At 34.5% G+C, this 23,852-nt stretch overlaps 1 protein-coding gene across 1 annotated transcript in view; it reads right to left on the bottom strand.

Moving 5' to 3' along the window:
• The window catches only part of LOC106061634 (uncharacterized), a 139,471-nt gene that overhangs the window by 7,299 nt on the left and 108,320 nt on the right, over positions 1 to 23,852 (bottom strand). The window contains exons 9-16 of the mRNA XM_056007392.1: positions 23,349 to 23,498; positions 20,560 to 20,660; positions 20,264 to 20,412; positions 18,586 to 18,747; positions 17,683 to 17,812; positions 16,301 to 16,427; positions 12,504 to 12,743; positions 2,399 to 5,829 (exon numbers count right to left, since the gene is read on the bottom strand). Coding sequence (XP_055863367.1) covers positions 2,399 to 5,829; positions 12,504 to 12,743; positions 16,301 to 16,427; positions 17,683 to 17,812; positions 18,586 to 18,747; positions 20,264 to 20,412; positions 20,560 to 20,660; positions 23,349 to 23,498 — 4,490 coding nt within the window. The remainder of the gene's footprint in view (positions 1 to 2,398; positions 5,830 to 12,503; positions 12,744 to 16,300; positions 16,428 to 17,682; positions 17,813 to 18,585; positions 18,748 to 20,263; positions 20,413 to 20,559; positions 20,661 to 23,348; positions 23,499 to 23,852) is intronic.

The raw sequence follows: 23,852 nt of genomic DNA, 5'->3' as shown, positions 1-23,852 counted from the left end.
TGTTAATCGTCTTAGATTAATGTAAATAGGAATACAATTAGTTTTACAACAGAATAAACCTACAGGGAAGAACAACAATTAAAAATAAGCTAATTGTCAAACATGCTGGCTGCAGAATCTTTACACTAACATGGCTTAACCTTCAATTTAGGACTAAGTTGTAAAAAAAAAAACCTAAACACACAAGGGCTTAGCTAAAAAAAACCTAAACACACTAAGAACTGAACATAAACTAAGAACTTCAACAAAAAAGTGATTTAACAGATATATACCCTGAAAAAACTAAATACGCTATTGACATCAAACTGCACAAACAAAACAATTCTGATAAAGAGAGCACAGCACCAGAGATAATAATTACTACCCAGTATATAGATCTAAATGAAATATAAAGCAGCTAGACATCATCTGGCTGTAATGAAACAGTACATATTATTCTTATAATTCTAAGAATACAATTTAGACGATTACTGATACTTTTTTAAAAGTTCTCTAATTGTATCCAGTAAAGAAAACAGTATAGTTAAAATAATATCTTGGATAGATAGTTAATTAGTATAGAATAGGTCAAAGTCCATTGCTCTGTATAATTATTTTCTATAAATCTGTTTTAATTGTAACGCAACAAAAAATTTGAGTGATTTAAAACAAGAAGGATGGATAGCACAACTAGCCCAGAGAATGAAAGATGGCTCAAGAGTTCAAGAAATGCACAACTATCCAATCAGAACTGGTTGACACAAGCAAATGAATTCTTCTCTAAACAGCAATACAGTAATGTTGTCAAGAAAACAAATCATGCTTCATCAAGATGAATCTGCTTTGAAGAAAATTGAGTAATTGAAATTAACATGCTAGATAGGCAGGATAAAAACAAGCCAGAGTATTAGTATTTTTAGTTAGTTGTCCTACTACCTCCCCATCACCTAGTAGCCTAATCAAGAGCACACACTAATACATTAACAGAACTGCTCACAATTTGCTATAGTTTATGGCATATTGATTACAGAGTAATAATAATAAGCATATTTTTAGTTTTTTTTAACTACTTCAATATTGAATTTATTTAGAGGACAAACAAACAAGCATTCAGGGGACCTAACTGACTGTAAGTCCTTCTTCAATTTAAGTTATCCAATGCATTTCTTTAAGTTAAAAAGCAATCTAGATATTCAATTACATACTTATTCAATTCAGTAAGTAATGTGAAATAATTTATTTTTTCATTTCTATTGAATTTATAATGCATAACGATTTCTCTCCTAATCGACGATACCATTGTTGATTTTACCCAGTTCTTACAGCCTAATTAACGATATAATCAGCTATGCTTAAAAAGTCAGTTGTTTTGTTCTTTACTCCCAAAATGTTATTAATTGCTTATAATTTAATCTTGAATTGTTTCCCTTTGGAAATTTTTTTTTTTTTTCATTTTCAATGTGTTTTTTACCAAAAAAAATATAAAAAATTGCCTAGATCTTGTTCTAAAGAGACTTGTCCACAGTGGGTAAGTTTTAAATTCCATAATAAAAAATAAAATTTTATTTTAGTGTTATCCATAGACCACAAGGTCTGAAAGGGGAACTTTACTTTTTTACTTTATCTAAAAATGGCATGTATTCCCCTTTATTTTTATATCTAGTATAACATTTTCTGATAAAAATTTAAAAGTTAATAAAGTTTAATCAGAAAAGGGTAGTGAAATAAATTTGAGGAAAATGATTAATTCCATCAGAACGTGGACAATAATTATGGAGAGAAAGTGTTCAAAATACCTGGTCCTAGTGGTTTCATACATAACATAATGAATAACACAGAAAGAAATGTGGGATTAATATCAAAACTAGCAAAAACAATTTTCAACCATAATAACAATGTGCCCATTTTTATAAATAGATTACAAATATTTGAGACATAGACCTTTTATTTCAGGCTTGGTAAAGTTTTGTTAAAATTTAGATTCTAGGCACATATTACCAAAATAGGTCATACTCTATTTTTTAATAAATACATATAAAAAGCAAGCATAAAACTGAAACATGCTGGTATTTTAAAAATTTCAAATGTCAACAGCCTCAACCTGAAACTACCAAAACTAAAATATAAAACATTTCTATTTATTACTAATACAGGCACAATAATTACCTAAAGTGAAGCTTCATTTAAATTTTAGCAGTTTAATATTTGCAACAAAGAAATGATGGCAGGAAATAAAGGTTAGTGCATTTTATAGCTTTAATTGTTACCAAAAAGTTAATGTTAAACTCAGTGGTATGAAAATGAAGTTAAATATTATTATAGAGCTATTTACATTGAAATGAGTACAGTAAAAGAGAAAAAAGAGATTGGACTAGTCTAATGCTGGGCAGGGAGAGCAGGTTTTAGACAGGCCTATTACCTATCTAGAGCAAACTGTCTCAAGTCTTCATAGCTGGCACTGGAGGCATTGCTATAACTTGTAAACATTAAAGGTGAGACATCAGAACTGCTGGAATAGTCATTTGGAGATATTGGCTGACTGCAGTCTAGATTAGAAGGTAAATGTGCTGCTGTTGTTGGTGGTGATGTAGCTTCATTGCTGCTAGTGGAGGCACTCACACAAGGGAACTTAAAAAATACTGCTGCAGCTGCCTTGGTACTTTTGTGCTGTTTTTGAGGAGCAGTTGGAACTTCTTTTGAGCTGATGTCATCTGAGAGATTCATCGGAAAACCAGAATTCGCTGCTACATGCTTGTTACTATGCAAATTGAGTTTACTCCTTACACTATGACTCACTTTATGAGATGTGCGGGAAGAAAGGAGTTGTTCAGATTCTGTGACTAGCTTTAATGTACCAGTAGTTGATGTGTGATACAGTGAGATAAGCGGAGTGACAGTGGAGTTTGTAATTATTGGATGAAATGGGGTCTGGGAATAAGGATGTGGGTAACAAGGTGCTTCTGCAAAAAAAGCATCATCATCATCATCAACTTCATTATTAAGGAAAGAACAGAAGGCATTCTGAGATGATGAATGTGTAAGAAGAGGAGATGTATCACTAGCAGATCGCACTCTGTATTTTGGAAAAGATGTGCTATGTCCGACAAGGTGAGAGCTCTGGATTGTGCTCTGACTAGGATTGTGGGATATACTTCTTGATACCTTTGGTCTTTTGAAATCCAGGCCAAGCTTTTCTCTATAAGAAGGAGTAGGTGGTGCGGGAGGTAAATCAGCAGGAGGACTTTGATTATCTAGTAGAGTAAAACTGTTCACATCATGACCAGAGCTTAAGCTTCTTTCAAATACTCTAGTTGGAAAAGTTGCTCTAGAGGTAAGAGGTGAAGGACGTACGAAAGCGTTGGTCCATGAATGCTTATTACAAGACAATGAAGAAAGAGGAACATGGGTAGGTTCTTCAAGAGAAGAACCATGCACAGGTGGAGAATGGTGAGGGTCCAGAAACATATGTGTAGGTTCAGAGTCAGCAGTGCAGTCAGAATCATCTGGACAGGAATCGGAAAAGTCATAGGCTGGGGGCAAACCTAAGTCATAGAAACTGTTACAAGTATCAACAGAGTTACCAAAGTGAACACTCAGACCTTTTCTGAGTTCAGGTTGACCTAATGGTGCACTCAAAGAATGTTTGACTGCAGGTTTTGAAATACTATTGGAAGTAATGCAAGATGAAAACAAGGGTAAGGGAGGCAGAGGTTTAGATGTTTGCCGATTATGAGCGGACACAGAAGGTAAATGTTTTACTGGAGAATGGGGAATGGAAGAAGTAGATTTTCTTGATGGTGGCAGTTCTGGAGGTTGAAAGTCAAGATTTTGTTGCAAGGAAGAAGGACTAATAAGAAGAGGATATTTTCTTTCTCTAGGGCGGCTGTTAAGAGGTGTGCTCCCTGGCTGGGGGTGCCTAGGTGGAAGTAGAGGAAGTTCATTAGTACTTTGACTTATTGTGCTATTATTAAACAACTGTCCAGGTAGGGGGAGTTCACAAGAATGATTATCAGATACTGATTGACAGTGTCTTGGTGGTGGGCGGGGTGGAGGAGTAGATGATTCTATTTCAGCTGTTTTGAGGCTTAAATTTTCAACCACTGGATAAGAGCTTTTTGAATTTAATAACACTGTGAGTGAGTGAGTCTCTAATTCTGTTACGCTAGTATTAGTTTGTAACAAGTTGTTTGGCTCTAAGATTGAAAAAGACTGAGAATCAACTATTGCTAGTTTCCTATCAGTTACTTCAACAGCAGCACTATCTCCATTATTAGTTACCATGTTATCTTGAGAAATGTGATCATAGTCCTGAAGATTGTTGTTTGCATTGTGATGCTGGTCAACAAATTCAGCTCTGGAAAGATGGCTATTAAAATTAAGTCTTGGCACACGAAGGGTCAGGGACCCTGGAATGCCACTGATACTCGTACCTGCAGTACCTCTTCCAGCGGTGCGAATAGGGATGGCTCCTCCACGCAGCATGCGCAAAGGATTGGTGTCTACTTCCTCTGCTCCACCTTCTCCTGTGGCACATTCCTCATTATCAACACTGGGAGATCTGCCTGGTATACCTTGTGGTTCACGTGCTGAAGGTCGAGGTCTAGATGTGGTAGCAACAGTGGAAACTTCCCCTTCAGTCAAAGCTTTCTGATGATCCATGTGACGATTCAGTCTGCGCTCCCTTAGCTTTAACATAATCTCTTGTGGAGAAGGCTCACTTAAATCTTCTTCAAAAAGCAATGTGGATCCTTGTTTTTTGTTAAAAGAATCCTTGCGCTCTACTGATGTGGAATTGGGGAAGGTTCTTGGTTCTGAATCTCTGCCCAGCCTACTGCTGTCTGATGAACATTCACTATGGTCCCAGTCTGCTCTCTGATCAGATTCCGCATTTTCTGAAATATTATCTGGTGGCTCTAAAGATGACCTCTGTGAAGACCGCTGAGATGAGCGGTCAAAAGAGGCCTTATCGCTCAATTCTTCTTTTAAGCTTGAAGAGTCCTCCATGCGAACAATTTCAATTGTTTTTTTCAACTCTTCACGTTCTTTTTCTTTCGAGTCCCTAGATGTGGACACTGGAATATGACTTTCAATACGTCTTTCACTTTTGGATGGGATATCAGGGGAAGCAGGAACTGACTGTCTTACAGTGGGCTCTACTCTTTGAATTTCTGGCCTAGGCTTTGGAACTGGTATTTCTGATTTCTTAACACTTTCAGATTTGACAGGTCTAGGTGCTGGCACAGGAGCAGAACTCAGGTGAGACTTAGGTTGTGTTACACACACAGGTTTACTCTGTAGTTGTGGTGCTGATATTACAGGCTTATTTGATAAAGGAATAGGTTGTGTGGTATTAGCTGCTAGTGGAGGTATTGAATGCTTTGGAGGACTTGAGCTATACTTGTCTATATCATGCCAAGAGGAAGAATCTTCTTGAGAAGATTTAGATGTCTGACTTGGTGAGCTTTCTTTATTACTATCATGTAAAACAATGTGTAAATCTGTTGATGTTTCTTTAAATGATCCTTTAACAACAAGCATATTGTAAGCTTGCTGTGCTTCTGGAGTAATGTCATCCACACTATTTTTATTACCTAAATCATCAGAAAAAGTTCTGGTATGTTCAGACTTAGGACTACTTCGTTTGATTGAATTTTTCAACCTAGAAATTAGGCCGTGGGTTTCTTCTTCAAAGAATGTATTTTTTTCTCCTGGACTGACTGGAGGACTTGGCGCATCACTCATCTTATAAGACGTAAGTTCTCTAGCTCTCTCAATGGCATTATCTACCATACGTTCATCTGATGCTGACATTGGTTTCACTTTTGCTTGTTTCTTTTCTTTGGGAGCTTCCTGGAAAAATTAATAGGATTAAAATTATTACAGTTTTTTTTCTGTAGGATTTGTCAAAAATGACAAACATTTAGGTAATGTTTAATTAGATAAACAGATTTCTAAACTTTGTATAGCATGGGTTCTCAACCTGTGGGTAGCAACCCCCTTGGGGGTCAAATGAAATTTGCCAGGGTTTGCTTAAGACCATCGAAAATCTGGATTTTTTTTTCTCTATTCTATCACGTAAGACTTGACATTGTACAAAGTTTTTCCATCAGAAGTTACTATTTTGTTATAATCATTCGAAAATAGATGTTGCAGACAACTGATTAGAATGATTTCAGATTTAAGATTAAATTAATGTAAATTAATGTATAACAACGTTATGCCATTGTGGAATCATGGACATTATTTCTAAGGTGACATAGTAACAAAGTGAAATATAGTTAATAAATAATATGCCATTGTTATATAGTCATTGCTATTTAAGGTTATGCTTTCATTTTGCAGCAACTCAGGAAAATGGATTTCAAACAAAAGAAAGTTAAGAAAAGAAAATATGTTGATTAATTTACGGTTTGGTTTTTGTTCAATAGTTAAAGCAGGAATTGAAATATTCCAGTGTGTCATTTGTAATAAAGTTCTTTGATTTTTCAATATTGGGTACTGAATGAGTCACCAAAGTCATCGGAACTCACTGTGTGATTGATCAACGAATATTAGTAACGACACCGTCACAAGAAGCTATGAAAAATGTCACTGCAAGGATCAAATGTAGCCTTGATTGATCTTTCCAAATGGAACTTCAAATTGGCAAACAAAGTAACAAAATAATATTTACATGTTGCCAAACTTATCCATATGAAGAAAATGACATTGAACATTTGAGCATGCATGGGAAAAAATGTCCTCCTACTTTCTAAATCTACCTGACATCCCATCTGCACATGCCAGAAGTCCATTCCCAAAGTTGAAGATATTCCAGAGTTTCTAGACTTCTCTTGAATAGTGATGTAGTAAAAAAAAGATTTTTCTTTAATGTCTGTCACACAAATCATGATCAAGTATTTGCTGTCATATCCTGATTTGTCAGTGTTATGCCTTCTTCTTCCATTTGCAGTAATATATTATGCAAAACATCATTTTCAAGCCTGTTAGTTATTAAGTCAAAATACAGAAGTAGACTTAATGCAGAAGATGACATTCGTTGTGATCTTGCAAACAATGTTCCCAGAATTCTCAATTCGATGAAATAGAAGTTAGCTCAGATTATTGTAACAATATTGTAGGGATAATGTAGTTTACTATGTCTTCATTACTATCCGTGCTCCGAAATGCTTTTCAAAATTATCTCATAACTATTCAATATGAATATGGTGATTAAGACATAGAAAAGTAAATAAATGAATATCATTATGATTTCATTTATTTGTAATTTAATTGTAAGGAGAAATATATCTTTGAAGAATATAATTACACATTGTTGTTTTTTTTATTAATAATACGGCTTTGGCAATACCTATCAAATAGTTACATTGGTATTACAATTTTATAATATTAGCAAAAGCACAGTGACTTATGCTACAAAACAAAAAAATATTATGGTTGTGTAGAATCATAAAAATTAGTCACCAAGCTAAAAAGGTTGAGAACCACTATTGTATAGCAAAATTGGACATAAATTACTTTAAACCATACAAAGAAAAACAAAATCTTATATAAAGATCCACACAAAATAATAATGCATTCAATTGAAGAAAAACGATTACCATTTCATTACTAAAATTTCTATAGGATCTCTAAATATAAACAATATAAGCAAGATTATAAGAGTTGGTATTTTCTAAAAAACTTAGAGGCTGCCCACAATGTGTTCATTGTTTGGTGAGCAGATAAAAGGGAAGGTTTAGATTTTTTCAGCATAAATACCTGCCTACCTACAGTACCTATCAAGAGAGCTCCCAGATACCCCCCCCCCCCCCACTGGTTCACAAAAGAGATCCAACCATAGTGCTCAGAGTATGCTATATGCAAGAAAGTTGAACTATACAAAATAATAATTAGAAAAAAAAAGGAGTTATGAATTACAAACAACCAACAACCACAATTCAAAATGAGGACTAAACAAGGGCATAGCTCTCATTTCCAGCCTATAATAGAGGTTCTTCACTTTAGGTCAGGTGTATCATGGGCCTTTAGTAAATAATGTTGATATTGTTATGACTCTACATTACGCACTGTCATTTGGCGCGACATTGTGTACCAGAGGACACGATAGAGAACAGAGGAAGTCAAGATGGCCGATGATTAGAGATGAAAACGACGCTTGTGATGTGATTAGTGTAATTCTAGATCTAGTTTCCTATTTGGTTATTAAACATTCTATTTTGTTAATTCATAATCCTTTCGTTGAGGTTATTTGGCTAAGTTATAGCAATTGGTGTCAGAAGTGGGATCCTCAACGAAAGGGGAGAAGATGGTCTAGATCTATGTATGGGACATTGAACGAGTCCATTTTCGGGTAAATCAACATAAGTTTTGATTTTAGTTGATCAACGTTTTAATACTAGATGGCGTCTAAGAAAACACTTAGTCAACTGTCATTACAGGAACTTAGGCAGGAACTCAGAGGTAGAGAGCTGAAGGTGAGCGGCAACAAGGAGGCACTTATGGAGCGTCTTAGGCAAAGCATGATAGAGGAAGAACAGGACCCGGAGACCTATGAGTCTGAAATAGAACCGACTATGATGGAGCTTTGGAACATGATGCAAGAACAAGGCAAAACAAATACTGACATAGGGAACTCGATGAAAGAAGACATGAAATCATTAAAGGATGAACTTAAAAAAGAAATGGGTAATGAACTGGGCTCTATAAAATCATTTGTGACCGAATTGAAAAATGGCATAGACAGTTTCAAACAACAATTAAGAAATGAGGTCGCTGAATTAAGGTCCCAAATGGTGGGAGATGTTGATTCTAAAATTCAACAATTACGAAATGAAATGAAGGCGGAGCTGGAAAAGAAAGAAGATGTGGGAGCCACTGTGACTGAAATGACGGGGAAGATTAAACCACCGGTGTTTGACGGCTCTGTGTCTTGGTCGGCGTTTCGATTACAATTCGAGGCGGCGGCGCAAGTCAACAGATGGGTTACCAAGGCAGATAGGGCAACTGGTCTCATGTTGGCACTCAGAGGCAAGGCAGCCGAATTGTTACAGACTATGACGGATCGGACAGACTACGATGCCATGGTCAAAACAATGGAACTACGATACGGCAATGAACACCTGCAGGAAGTTTTCAGGATGCAATTAAAGAATCGACAACAGAAAAACGGAGAGACATTACAGGAATTAGCAGCAGACGTGGAACGTCTCGCCCGTCTTGCCTACCCATCGGCAACACAGGAACTTCTGGATGTTCTGGTCACAGATGCTTTCATAGATGGAGTGCGAGATTCGGAACTTAAGAAAGCCATCCGAATAAGCGGAAAACAGAAAATCAACGAAGCCCTCATCTATGCCCTGTCCTACGAGGCGGCCGAAGTTTCAGCGAGGAGCATACACTATTGTCGGACGTTAAATGTGGCGGAAGAGGAGGATCTGCCGAGGCGGATTCGAAGAATGGTGGAAAAGGCTTTAAATGAACGGGAACATTATCAGACCTCAAGGCGTAGTAAAAAGACTTTTCGTTGTTGGAATTGTAACACTCCAGGTCATTTACGGAGGAATTGTAACATGTTGTTCCAAGGCCAAGGCTGTGCATCGGAACGTCAACCGCTACGATTCTACGGGCTTAGGGAGCAAGAACGGGCAGCCCAGGAAATCGAAACCCCGAGAATAAAGACTCCTTTCAGAGTGTTAGAACAAAGCAGAACCTTGAGAGTGCAGGGAAAGATTGGCGCTGGTTCTTATAGGTTCCTCTTGGACACAGGGGCTACGCGATCGATAGTTGGACCCAGTCTGATTGGTGATCGGGAAATAATACGAGTGAATGGCTCTACTCTTAAAACGGCAGGTGGCGAACTGTTACCTATATTAGGACAGGTACGGCTTAATTTTGAAATAGGAAGTCAACCATTTAGTCATGATTTTCTGATCGCCAATGTTGTCGACGATTGCATCCTGGGTCTGGATTTTATGCAGGAATTCAGTTTATCTCTAAACATTGGAAGTGGAACTTTACAATATGGACACATAGAGTTCCCATTGCTTGATGATGGTGTGGAAGGCATTCAGGTGAAACGAATCGAACATACGACCATACCAAAGTGGTCTAATCTGTCAGTAAACAGGTATCATAAAAGGGACAAACTGAAGTGGATCGAACTGGAAGGCCAGCTACATCCTAGAAGAGCGGAGATTGAAACATCAACCAATCACTGTTGTGGCTATAGGGGTAGTTACAAGGAAAGTGTTGGTGGTGGCAGCGCCGTCGATGATCATAATGACACATCAGATGCGTCTAGCTTTCAAGATAAAGAAAGTGGCAACCTTTTCAACGATAAGCACGGACCCGAAAAGAAAACGCTAGATGAAGAAACTAGAAGAGTGACCTACAGGCAGAGTGAAACTATTGTTTTCGATGCCCTTGATAGTGCTTCAATGGGCATGACCAAATCGGACAACGTTGGGTCTGTGTCCAATACTCCTGTTTGGCTACCAGTACTAACTGCAGACAGAAATTTAATAAGAACTGTACGGGCGGCACCTCGAATGAACAATGCAAATACCAGAAAAACCATCAACAGGTCTGGACTTGACAAACGTGTGTACGTCTGCCTTCACAAAGCAGAGTAAAAGATGAATCAATTTCAGCGGAAACTGGACACTGATAATGTGGTTAATGGACATGTGTAGACATGCCTACCTTCTGGAGATGGCTTGAAATGACAGTGTGTTTATGACCTGGCCTCCAGTGGGACTATAACTTTCTTGCCAGAACTTCATCTGCACTGACAATTCTTCAGCCCTAGCGAAAATCTGGTCATGTTCGGGACGAACATAACTAAGGAGGGGGCAGTGTTATGACTCTACATTACGCACTGTCATTTGGCGCGACATTGTGTACCAGAGGACACGATAGAGAACAGAGGAAGTCAAGATGGCCGATGATTAGAGATGAAAACGACGCTTGTGATGTGATTAGTGTAATTCTAGATCTAGTTTCCTATTTGGTTATTAAACATTCTATTTTGTTAATTCATAATCCTTTCGTTGAGGTTATTTGGCTAAGTTATAGCAATATGTATTACCCAGACATCTGTGTTATTAGAAAATAACACACCTGATGATTAATTTTTTTTTAATGTAATGCTTTAAAAGTGATATTATGAACTAACCTAATGAATATAGGTTCACATTGACAGTCCAGCTCATATACCGCATGACCAGGCAGCCACCCTTTTACATGGCAAACAGAGCTAAACAAATTTAAAATGCTTAATTTGTTTTCTTTTACTTACTAACTTAATTTTTTTTTATAGATTGATATAAATTTTCAGCATTTCTAATCCAACCATTAGCTTTTTTTTTTAAATTACCATAATAAGGCTGAAATATTCATCTACAAAGATTTTAAGAAGCCTAGTTATGAGTTATGGCATCCCTAGATTTAGATTTCCCTTTTTCAATAGCAAACAAAATAATTAATCTACTAATTGGTCACTTTTTTAATTAAAACATGTTTTTAATATCTTTTGTAGTTTTTGAGATCTTAATTGACAGACTGATAGACAGACTAATAAATCCCCTTTTAAGACCTTTAGAAAATAAAGCTTTTTTTTTTTATGTTGGTAAATTTGGCAACTAGCATTATTATTAACTTGTTTATAATTTATTCATGATGAATGTTATTGCTTTAATTTTGAATGTTCAGAAATGAAGATTATTATGTTCTAACCCAAACCTGCTACAGGATGGTTTTGGCTGGCAGAAGGCAGAGTTCCAAGACAGGACTATCCTGACAACAGTCTGAAAAGCATGTACTTTTGTATAGGGCATCTTTCATGTCACAACTTGTTCAGAGCACTCAGGTCCAATCTCTTAAGGAGGGGGGGGGGGGGGAATTAAATGGATACTAAGCAACACTATTCAACTCAACGCAAATCCCAATTAAAAATTACTTCACTACATCTAGATTCTAACTCAAGCACCCTTGTGAACCAGTTAATGTCATACAGCCAAACATTAAACTGGTAAATTTCAATATAGACTGTAATTTCATATCAAAATATTTATCATAAAACAAAGTTGGTTGATGTGAAGGCATCTGACCATTGTACGTACCACACTACAATTCACATTAGCTTCTAGCTAATTGGAACTATTTACTCAGTGACAAGTCAACTGGATTCTAAAAATTAGAACAACTGCTCAGTAAAAGGTCAACTAGATTCTACATATTAGATGGACCAAATGCTTCATAACAAGTCAACTGAAGTCAAATGTAATTCACCTGTTAATTGAACTAATGCCACTAAGTAAATATTTGCTAGGCTACAAATAAACTTTTGCTTGAAAAAGTTATCAAGTCACACATTCTGAAAGTCTGAATGTGTATGAAACTTAAATTCAATTTTTGCATGAAATAAACTTAATAGCTGTTATAACCCTAACTGTATGGTAGAAAACAAACAGACTTAGTGCAATGAGTCATAACTTAATAATAATGTTTTATGTCCAATTTACCACCCGGGGAGGCTGTATCGGAAGTGGAGGAACTGATGAAGCTGAAGAAGTTGAGGATGTTCTGTTCTCTCGGGGTAGAGGAACAGGCTTCTCTACTGCCATGAATCGCAGCTCCACTTCTGAATTCTTATTCTGAGTAGCTGAAGGTGTGATATCAGAAATAGAGCTAACTTGTTTTTCTTTCTCATCCAAAGCTTTAAGAACTTCATCCATAAAAGAAGGTCCAAAATCAAATGAAGTCTGTGAAATATATACAAATAATTGTGATGTTTGTGATCTTATAAATAAAGCATGCGTTTTAATTTGAAACAACAGTTAATAAATGTTAAAAGTGGGTATGTTAAATAATCATGGCAAATAAACAAAACATTGTTTAGGTGGAAAGTGACAAAGTAGAAGTATGTTTTAGACACTTAAGTTTTGGAACATCTATGGGCTGGCATCTAAAGGAGAAGTGCTTAGCTAGAAAAAAAAAAACAAATGCTACAATGCTTTAAATTTATTTTGAGATTTTTTTTGTGTGCTTTATGTTGCCCTCTTGTAAATATTTTAAAAAAGATTTTTGTCTTTTCCCTTCAAACATCTGATGGGAAGGAAAATTTTATTGTGAACTGTTTTGTTTTGTTTTAAATAATACTTTAATCTTAATATAATAAGGATGAAATAAAGTTGATGAAATATTAAGTTCGGAAACCTCTACTCAATCTTTTTTTTTAGTATACATATTGGACTCAAGCTATTGTATACAATAGTGATTTGAGAGACAATACAACTCTCCAAAAGGTTATAATTATATAAATATGCAGAAAAATATTTTTAAGAAACTATCTATCAGAAATCATTATTCAGTGATCGGTAGTTATTGATCATCAGTAGCTTCCCTGTGCTTCATTTATTCAACAATACTATTACACCTCTCAAGTTATTTTACTATCTGTACAAGTCATTTATGTTTTATGTGAATTAGTTCATTGGTTCTGAGTTAACCTTGTCAGATATATGTATATATTGATTCATTTTCAATGACCTTTCTTAATGATGATGATTTAAATAAGATGCAAACTCTAGTAACATTTGAGTACAGACATTCATATTAGTTTGCTGACAAGTTTCTAGAGCACATTGAGCACAGTTTTCAAATTTAGTTTGTCTTTTTTTGCTTTTAACAATTTGAAAACCAAAATCCATAACATTTAAAACTGTTGCCCTTTTGGGCACACTAGATGATTTAATCTTTGACTAGAAATCAGTTTTAAGAAAAAAATATTTTTTTTGCAGAGATGGTTTGAGGTTTAAATAGGAGCAAATAGATTGTCATAATAATGTCTTTACACCCTGTTCTCAATTGCTAACCATAACTAAATTTATTGGTCATTAACTGTTAATAGAAAAAATTTACAGATTAACTTGGAATCATACACAACTTCAAAATAATTTATAAGTTGTTTTTTTTTTACAAAGCCTATATCAAGTCATTCTATCGGTCTGGTAAAATGTTTGTAAATGTTATTTTACCAACCCAATCTCAGATCAAGTAGAAATTTTGCACAATTCAAAAAAAAAAATTGTACTTGACAGATGTGGAAGTATAAGTTGAGTTAGTCCCCGTGAGCAGGCATGAGCCCTCAATTTCAATTCAAGTCATACAAATTTATTTTTTTAAAATAACATCTAGAGTTGCTTCTTGTGTGATGTCTCTTTTGTACACCATAATGGTTTGTGCGCTCTAGTTCCTAGGGTCGCGCTTTGTGGATGTCATAGCCTCTTTGCCTCTGTTGTGGTTGTGCTGATGGTGGATCTTTTGTTGGAGTTTTCTTTGGTGTTTTCTTCCCCAGTATTGGGGATGCAGACTTGGGACTCTGCCGGCCGGAGTAAAGTCTGATTTGTAGGCTTTGTTATGGTATTTGACTATTGTCCATGGCGTTGGGGTGTGGGTGTTGTGAGCCCTGATTGACTGTGGCACTGAGATTAAGGTATGCTATAGTTCTTTTGCATAGAATGTATAACTTGTATTTGTTTGAAATACTATTGATATTTATTCATCATTCATGTCATAAATCTAATATTCATTCATTAATTAAATTGTTGAACATTCACTCTTGTTGTTAACTAATGTAAGTTAACTTACGTTATCATTAATATTGTTCATGTTGAACAATCGTTCAGCTGAATGACAGGTATTCAATGTTCAGTAAGCCGTAGTTCTAAAGGCCATTACATTTGTTTTTGGTTTATACTATCGAGGTGGGGAAACCTGGGAGTTCGAGAAACTTATGTCTATTCCTATATCAGCGAGCTGGAAACCCACCTGACATCTTACACACCCCTTTCCAAACTGGTGCAGACAAAGTGATAGGATAATGAGAAAGCAAAAAGCATGAAATTGCGCTAAACAAAAACAATTAGTAAAAATATTTGTAATCGCACATTTTTATTATTGTTGGTCTAGATCATGGGTAGGCAAATTACGACCTGTGGGCCACATGTGGCCTGTCAAAGTGTTTTATGCGGCTGCAGACACCTTTATAAATCAGGTGTGCCCACAAATTATACACAAATATATTAAAAATAAATAATTTTTTAAATCTAGATAAATATTGAAACTTCTGATTCGTATCTCTTATGATAAAGAGGCTCAAGAAACATTGTCTCTACAAATTTTAAAGTAAACGAGTTTGAGTTTTGAGTTTAGGCACATCGACACAATTTAGGCCATGTCGTGCCCGTAAACGAAAATTTTTATCGGCAATATTTCAAAACATTCAAAGACACAAACTCAAACCAATATTTATTTAATGGTAAACAGAACTGCGTTGAAAGTGTTGGGTTGGCTTGAAACAAGATGGCAAGTGTAACAACTGATGGAGCCCATGCTTTGGCTAAAATAATGAGTTTTTTATTAAATTAAAGAAACATATCCCAACCATAAACTTTAAATGGGAAAGTTTGCTCAGCTCAAAGCTGCATAGAATATCAGACATATTATTGACTTAATTATCTCAGTGATCAAATTTATCAGAGCTAGGAGTCTTAGGGCAGGCAGTTCCGAGAAGTACTTGGAAGATTTGGAAGAAAAAAATTTCTGATGTTAGGTACCACAGTTAAATCCGCTGACTTAGCATGGGCAAGGTATTGAGAAGAATATGGAATCTCAAGGAAAAATTTTGTGTTATGACTTTGTTACTAATATTTGTAATTAACAGTTTTTCATTGAAAGTATTGCAATGTGCTGTTTGCAAAAGAAATGTATGTGCATGTTAAATCTTTTCCAACAAATATTTCCCACTTCTCCAGTCAAGCAAGTAAAAACAGGTTTTGTCATGTTCCTTTACTTAAAGGTGAAACTATTTGTAGTGAAATGGTTGAAAATCTTATTTGGATTCCTTAATTGTGGACTTTGAAAGCATATTACCAAAGTTTGAGTTTTCAATACCCTCAGCTCACCATTTAGTACAGAAGCTGATTCAGCTCCAGAGGACATACATCCAAGCAAACTATGAACTGAAAGAGAAGTTCCAGTCAGTTTTTCTGCAGAGTTTTATGGGTGCCAGAAGCTGCTAAACTTTGCTGCCAAGTTTTCATAATTATTTTATATATTTATATGTATGCGGCCCCACATTCCCAAAATTTTGTTAATGCGGCCCTTGATGTTAAAAAGGTTGCCCACCCATGGCCTAGATATATTACAAATTTAATTACTTGATTGATCCAAACTAAATTATTTAATTACACTTAATGTAAGATTTATTTTTTTAAAAAGTATTTATTTAATGTTTTTTACAGTTTAATGTACTTACTCCCAAATCTGGCATTTTGAAGTCAGAAAATAAAGAATCATCCTCTACATCTTTGTAATATGATGGACTGCATCTGCCATCCACCGAATGCATAGTAGTCTGACTGTTGAGGGACTCACGGCTCATCCTGATGCAAGAATAAAAGAGAATAAATGGCTTATGGCAGTGATGTGCTCAAAAATTGAACTAAAAAGACTTTTCATAATACTCTCTACAACATTGGTTGTGATTATTTTAACAAGCTAAGTTTATGTTTTTTAAGCTAGATTTTTTATTATTTATACAGTATGTTTTGGCATACTTTTACAAACCAGCAAGTTCAGTGTGCTATGTTTTTGGAAAATAGAAGAATTTCCTATAAAAAATATCAGCTGATGTATTCATTAAAATGCCTAGAAAAATGTATCTTCATTTTTTCTTAAAGTGTGAGGCATTGTGAAAGCATCCAACAAAAAAAGGTGTCCATTGTAAACAAGAAGGATTAAGAGATGACTTCTGACCAATCCCTATGTTTGAAATGCTCCACAATCAACAAGATGCAAACACAAGTTATGAGATGACCCAGTGAGGCCAAAGTATAATACCTTAAGGAAGCTGCTTGTTTCTTCTTCAATAAGTACCACTTCTATGAAATAGATACTAGAGAACATGAGGAACAGCACAGTGGATAAGACATTGAATAGTGTCTCAATTTCAACATCAAAAGCAAGTGAGAACCCAGACATAGACAACAACAAAAAACTCCTAAGAGCTAGAATTAGTTATCTTTTGAACAAATTGTTTATGTGCTTCAGATTTATAAAAAAAAATAAAAAAATAATAAGAGTACTTTTTTTTTAGACTATCAAACTGGGAACTAGAAGGATCTGTTGTGAACAGCAAGATGTACTAAGGTGCACTACTGTTCATAGAGTTATGTTTCCGGAATTGTATTGAAATTTAATAAAAATTAAGATTTAAATTTATAATGGAATTGTTAGCTGTCTACAGTTTACCATGTAATGCAATAGATCTGAGAAACTACAAATGTATTAAACAATAGATGACTACTGATGTCTTTCATGCCAACTTTAATTGGGAGAACATATCTCAAGTTATTAGAGACATCTTTTTTACAGCACTGAATAATAATGTATAGTAAAAGATATGCCTTCTACTTGAAAAAGAAAGATAAGGTTCTAAAAACTTAACACCGTCTGAGCCTAGCCTTACTTTCAGTTGTCAGCAAACACTACAAAAATGACCAAAACAATTACCTAAGAGCAATCCTCATTTGTCATTTGATATTAAAGCATGAAGGATAATGATGATTTATGTTGCCATAAAAAAATATATCGTTTATAGATAATTTGCTTTCAGTGTTGGATATGCATGTTACCTACCAGGATTGACAATATCCATTCCTTTCCTCTGATAAAAATTCTTCTGAGTTACTAGAGACAGGTAGTCTATCTGGACTATCTTGAACACGTGGTATTGATGACATAGAGGAACCGTGATTGAAACCAACTCCTGTTATTTAAGATAAATGAGCTAGAGAATTAAATTTTTCATACAACTTACCAACAATTAACAACATAGGAAGTTTGCCAACCTTATAAGGTTCTTATATCTCTTTCAGACCTTACACTCTATCAGGTAGATTATACAAATGTCATCTGTTTCTATGGTTGATGAAATAAAGGTTGGTGTCATGTGTCCAGCACAATGATCAACTGCTTTTACTTTCCCCATCTAATGTCAGGTACTTATTTAGGATGATCTCAGGGACTAAAATCCAAAAATTTAAAACCTCAGTCTTCACCAGGATTTGAACTTGAGACTTCTAATTTGAAACCATCATGCCCCTCATGTGAGTCCATTGTTTGGTAGACCTTACAGGTCAATAAGAGGTTAGGATAATTTTTAGCATGCTGAACATAAGGATGAAAAAAATTTAAATGGTACATTTCTTTTAAAAGATGATTGTCACCAGTTACCTATTATAATGGCAAGTGAAGAAATAAGCATTCCTTTGGGTTAACAAATAAGTAATAAGAATCCATCATGTGTAAATATCAGAAACTATGCACTACAAACTGCCAATAACTACAAAGAAAGAAAGAAAAAGACACTGTAACTTTCTTTGACAAATTTTAAAATGTATGTGTAAATGTGAACAAAATAAAAGTAAACTTTAAAAAAGTAATAAAACTGTCTCTCTTTTGTTCAATAGTTTGGATCAATCTAATCAATATTTGTTATTGATAAAAAAAATGTTAAATAGTATATGCTCTATGGCTTACCCCCTTCAACTCGTAATGGTAATTTGTCATAAGCATCACCAATAAATGAAACATCTCCAAATACTGCCCCATCATAGCCTATATGACCTGTGTGTCTTAGGTCATTTTGTGGGCGACTGATCATGTCAGGACGAATTTTTCGTGCAGACTTCCTGCTAGATTCTTCAAACCAAAAATTTAAAATTTGTAATTAGCTTTAAAGAAGATGAATACATTAAATACAAATATTTTTCAAGTATATTTGTCAGATACTTTTACAAACTTTGTAATCTTATATAAACATTTTCAAATATTTTCTTTACAACTTTATAACATTAAATGTTTGTGCAAAATATGCAGGAAGAAATAAAAACCAAATAGAAAAATTAATCTTTAATCTCAGGGAGTGACTGATCAATTCAATAATTAATTTCGCTACTTTCTTTCCATCCTTGTCTAACACCATCACATAGATATCAAAGTTTAGAAGTGTCAATTTGGACTATAGGCCTAAATCAACTTTCCATCTCTCCCAAGAACACCCTCAATAAGATAAGAATATAAACCTAGCCTTCCTCTAGTTATGATACATTCTATTCCATGACAAAAATCAGCAGCTGTTTGTATGACTACTGAGACAACAACTCTATTGGTCGCCAGAGACGAAACTGCAGAGAAACTCACAAGATTTCTGATAGTATTATGGAATGTTAGAGACCAAGTACAGGACAATCTAACCACAAAGAAACAATTCAGTGGAGGAATGGCACCATACATTTCAGCTGTCTATTGACGGTTATCACTCTAATGTCTACAAGTTAATCTCACCAACTTAACAACGTCTGAAAGCTATATTGCCAATGTAAGGAAACAAGCCACTGATGGAGTTTCCACATGACATTGCACATGCAATTTAACTGTTAAAAATTGTGTGTGTGTGTGTGTAAATTTGACAAATATGGAAGTATCTTTTGTGTGTTTTTGAAGTGCATTTTTGGGATGTAAATAATTGATATATTTTGAAATTATTCATTTTATCTTATTATAATTCTTGCATAATGTTAGCATATTTATATTTTAAGATATCTAAAGTGTTTCATGCAAAATAACTGAAAAATAATGATAACATTCTTTAAAAATTGGCTCTATTCATATTTTGCAATATCTAAAGTGCTTCTTGCAAAATGACTGAAAATTATTTTGTCCGCGCTATTTTGTCAGGGAACCCAAACGGACTATGTGACAGTCATTTTGTAACTCTGGCATGTATTTAAATTTATTATACTATGTGTCATTAAGCTGGCATGTTTATCAATAGTATGTTAAGGATAAAATAAATGTGATATAACCTATTTAATTTATTCTTTATGGCATAGCATAAATTGTGTTTGCATGTTTATGCCTAGCATTGTACAAAGAGGATTTAAAATAAATTAAAAAAAAAAAAATGTTAACATGCGTACATATTATGTTCAAAAAAAACACTTCAAAAAACTGAATCTTTGAACAAATGTAAAAAATTATTCTATTCAAAATTAGAAATAGCAAAAAAGCTTTCTTTGATTATAAGCGTTGTGAAATATATTTGTTGATAATGTTTGAATCTATTATAAGTGTACATGTATTTGTTAGCAAACTTTATAATATGGTATAAGATGTAGCTAATACTTTATAGTCAGAGAGAATTGTTTGTCATTACCTTTTCTAGCTAAGGATACACTTTTGGCTGCTACTGGGCTTATCTTTGGTTCAATGAAAGGTACAGCATTGGTAGGATCAAACAAGCCTATGCGCCCATTAGACAAGACACCTTTCCAGACAAGTCCAGGTGGAGAACTGGTGGCTGGGCTGAAAAATTTAATAAGTTATCCTATGTAATATAATATATATATATATCAGATTCTCAGTTCAGGGTATTATTAACATGAAATTATTTCTGCCCTACATCTTTATAGGCCATTAAGCTATAAAAGGTTTATTGAATACAGAACTAACCTTTTATCTAGGACCACAATTATATCCCCAGCTTTGTATTGCAAGTCATTTTTTTCTGTTGCCACTGAGTCTTTCAAAGCTTTCACTTGTGTAGGTCGAAGCTATTAAAGAATTGTTTATTTATGTTGAAATTACTATTATTATTATTTACTCATAGTTTTGAAACAAAGTCTATAATGATCGATATATATATATATATTAGGGGTGCACCAGATAGTACTTTTTGATTATCGGCCGGAGCTGGATATGACCGGATAGTAAAATTTGATATTCGGCTGAATACCTACATGACTCAAACAGCTCGTTTTACTGAAGGTTTTGCACATTTTCTAAATAACATACCTAAATTCATATTATTTATTTTCTTTGATTTACAATCTTGCTTTAAACTCTATTACTGATTGATAAATTAAAATTAACATCATTTTTTAAAAGATATGCTTATCATAAACTAATCTTTGTAACATGAGATTGTGTGTGTTTATGTATGAGGCCACCAATTGTAAAGTAGTATGTGGGATGACCCATGTAGAATATATAAACTTATATTTTCTCAACTACTTGGTAAGGTTCCATGTCAGTTGCAATCATCTTTGCTATGGCCAAGTGAATGTGTTTAGCATTATCACTATTAATATCCCTCAATTTAACTTTGTCTAAGACCTCTTTAATCCCTGGTTGCTGCTTGTGTGTTAGGCTTGATGAATCACTGGAGCTCGTAGACGTACTGGCACAGGCAGTGATATTACTTGATGCAGAATTATTAACTGCTGATTTCAATGCAGTCATTTCGTTGAATAAGTCTGAGTGTTTCGAGCGTAGATGATTAATCATAGTGGTGGTTGAGAAGTCTTTAGCTTTGCCTGGTTTTCCATGTGACAGTACTATTTTACAAGCATTGCAAACTACTTTAGAGTTGTCCATTGTTTTGATATTAAAGTAATGCCATATAAGTAATGACTTTTTATCAGCCATTATTATTGCTGTCCAATTTACTAAAGGCCCTTACAAGCCACTTTTAACCCATGGCAAATGGCAATGAAGAAAGGCGGCAGTATCCAGAGGTCCAAGGAGAATTTCAATCTCAAAGATACCAAGGCTATCAAAGACGTAGACCTTGTTTCAGACGCAACTATGTGAGCCCACCAGTCAACAGATACTATGTGAGCCCACCAGTCAACAGATACTATAGAACCTGGGTTGTAAGACTTAAAGCATTCTATGTTTATTTATTATTTTTACTATTATTTCATTGGTCCATTGGTTGGGACAGAGTGACAGCGCTTGGAGTTTTGTTATAGTTGTTGGCTGAGGCCTGAGTTATGGAGCCTGGTCGTATAATATGAGTAATATAGAAGTCAGTTTTTCATAATTATGTGTATATTCATTTAGTTAACATTTGATGCGTTGTCTTCAGATAGAGTTACCCTGATTACTTTTATTAAAGTTAAATTTTTGTTGTTAATTCTTTTCTGGCGTCTCTTTGAGTTATTGAAAGAAATATTAGTACGTTATGTGTCAAGTATAATCCCAGTAAGAAGTTCACAATAATCACAACTTAGCTTGGCTACCTATGAAGGGGGCTTGAGGTTCGACACCCAACTCAAGCAGAGTTGTGTTTACTGAGTGCCTAAAGGCAGCACGGAAAACCTACTCCCAGATACCCCCTCCACTCACTGGTTCACAAATGAGATTGGACCAAAGCGCTCTGAGCGTGCTATAAGCATGAAAGTAGCGCTATATAAAAGCCATAATTTTATTTATTTTAGTGACTTAGATCTAGATCTAGCTAGATCTAGAATCTAGTGTCTAGATCTAACATAATCTAAGTCTGTGAATTTTAGTGACTTATAATAAGTTATATTGACAAATAATAATATATGTTATATCTAGAATTAAAATCCTCAGAAAAATTTACGGTGCCATACTAAGGAAACCGGATGGAGGATTTGTACCAACCAGGAAATATACCAGCTATATAAAACCCCTCCATAGTGGCGGAAATAAAAGGGAACAGATTATGTTGGGCAGGTCACCTCGAAAGAATGCTTATTATCTATCACATATGTGCACGCACACACAAATATATATTTCAAACATCTCCTCCTTAAAAGAAACTCCTAAAATTTTGTCATGAAAAAGTGCTACTAACTCTAGTCTTTATTTTTCTTATGGATTTGTTTTTGTTACTCTAATCTAATTTGAATATTCTTTTGATATAGATCTCACTGCTCTATTTTGTATTTGTTCTAGTTTCTTTATGTTTTCTTTAGATGAGTGATCTCAAACAGAGGATGCATATTTATTGGCCTAACTAAGGTTAAATAGCATTTTAGTTTTATGTTCTTGTTAGATTTGTGAAAATTTCTTTTAATAAACCCTAATGTTTTGCTTGATTTTTTAATACTTTAAAAAATATGGGCATTCCATGATAACTTGGCATTTATTATTACATCTAGATATTTTGAGTTTTTATTCTGTGTAACTGGTTTACCATGAATAAAATAGTAGTCTTTATGTTTTAGTATTTTTTGCAACTCTTATTAACTGGCATTTTCCAGTAAGTTTTCATTCAGGACGGTTTGTAAAGTCCACAAATTCCATGTGCCCAGTTTAAGAATGGAGTTCCTCTTTTTTTTCTTTATGTGGACTGGTACATTTGCTTTGTGCCTGCTTTTCAGATTATTTTTCATATGATTATCTTACCCAAATGGCAAGGTTAACAAAATCTAAAAGCTATAAGTTCTACTTTAGATAACTTTCAATGAAAATAGCAAATAATGTATTACCTGTGGTAATCTTAACAAAATGGAAGAAAAAGTAGGTCTGTCATCTGGGTTATGTGTCCAGCACTCTTTCATTAAGTGATATAGTTCACTTGTACAAAAGTCTGGTTGTTCTAAATATTGATAATTTGGTGCATCAATAGCTTCTAAAATCTTTAAAAAAATAAAAATAAAATAATATTTCAAAATGAAAATACAATATCACAATTTACAGATCATCTCTCTCTCAATAACGGCAAGATGGCTCGGAAGCCAATGCAAGGGCCAGAAGATCAAATCTTAATGAAGCTTTGATTTTTAATGGAAGATTTTATTCAAGATAAGCAGCTGAGAAATCTCAGATTTCCTTCCCCAGAATGTCCAAATTTGCAAAATAATTTACTTACTTGCTTACAAGTGATTTAAATGGCCCAGTGGATATGCATGGTAAAAAAAAAGGGGTTTCATAATATTTTCTACTATTAGCATAATATCATCCGTTTTGGGTACAGTATTATAGGGTTTAAA

Source organism: Biomphalaria glabrata, chromosome 13 (genome assembly GCF_947242115.1).
Source record: "Biomphalaria glabrata chromosome 13, xgBioGlab47.1, whole genome shotgun sequence".
NCBI lineage: Eukaryota > Metazoa > Mollusca > Gastropoda > Planorbidae > Biomphalaria > Biomphalaria glabrata.
This window is presented reverse-complemented; position numbering and strand designations above follow the sequence as displayed.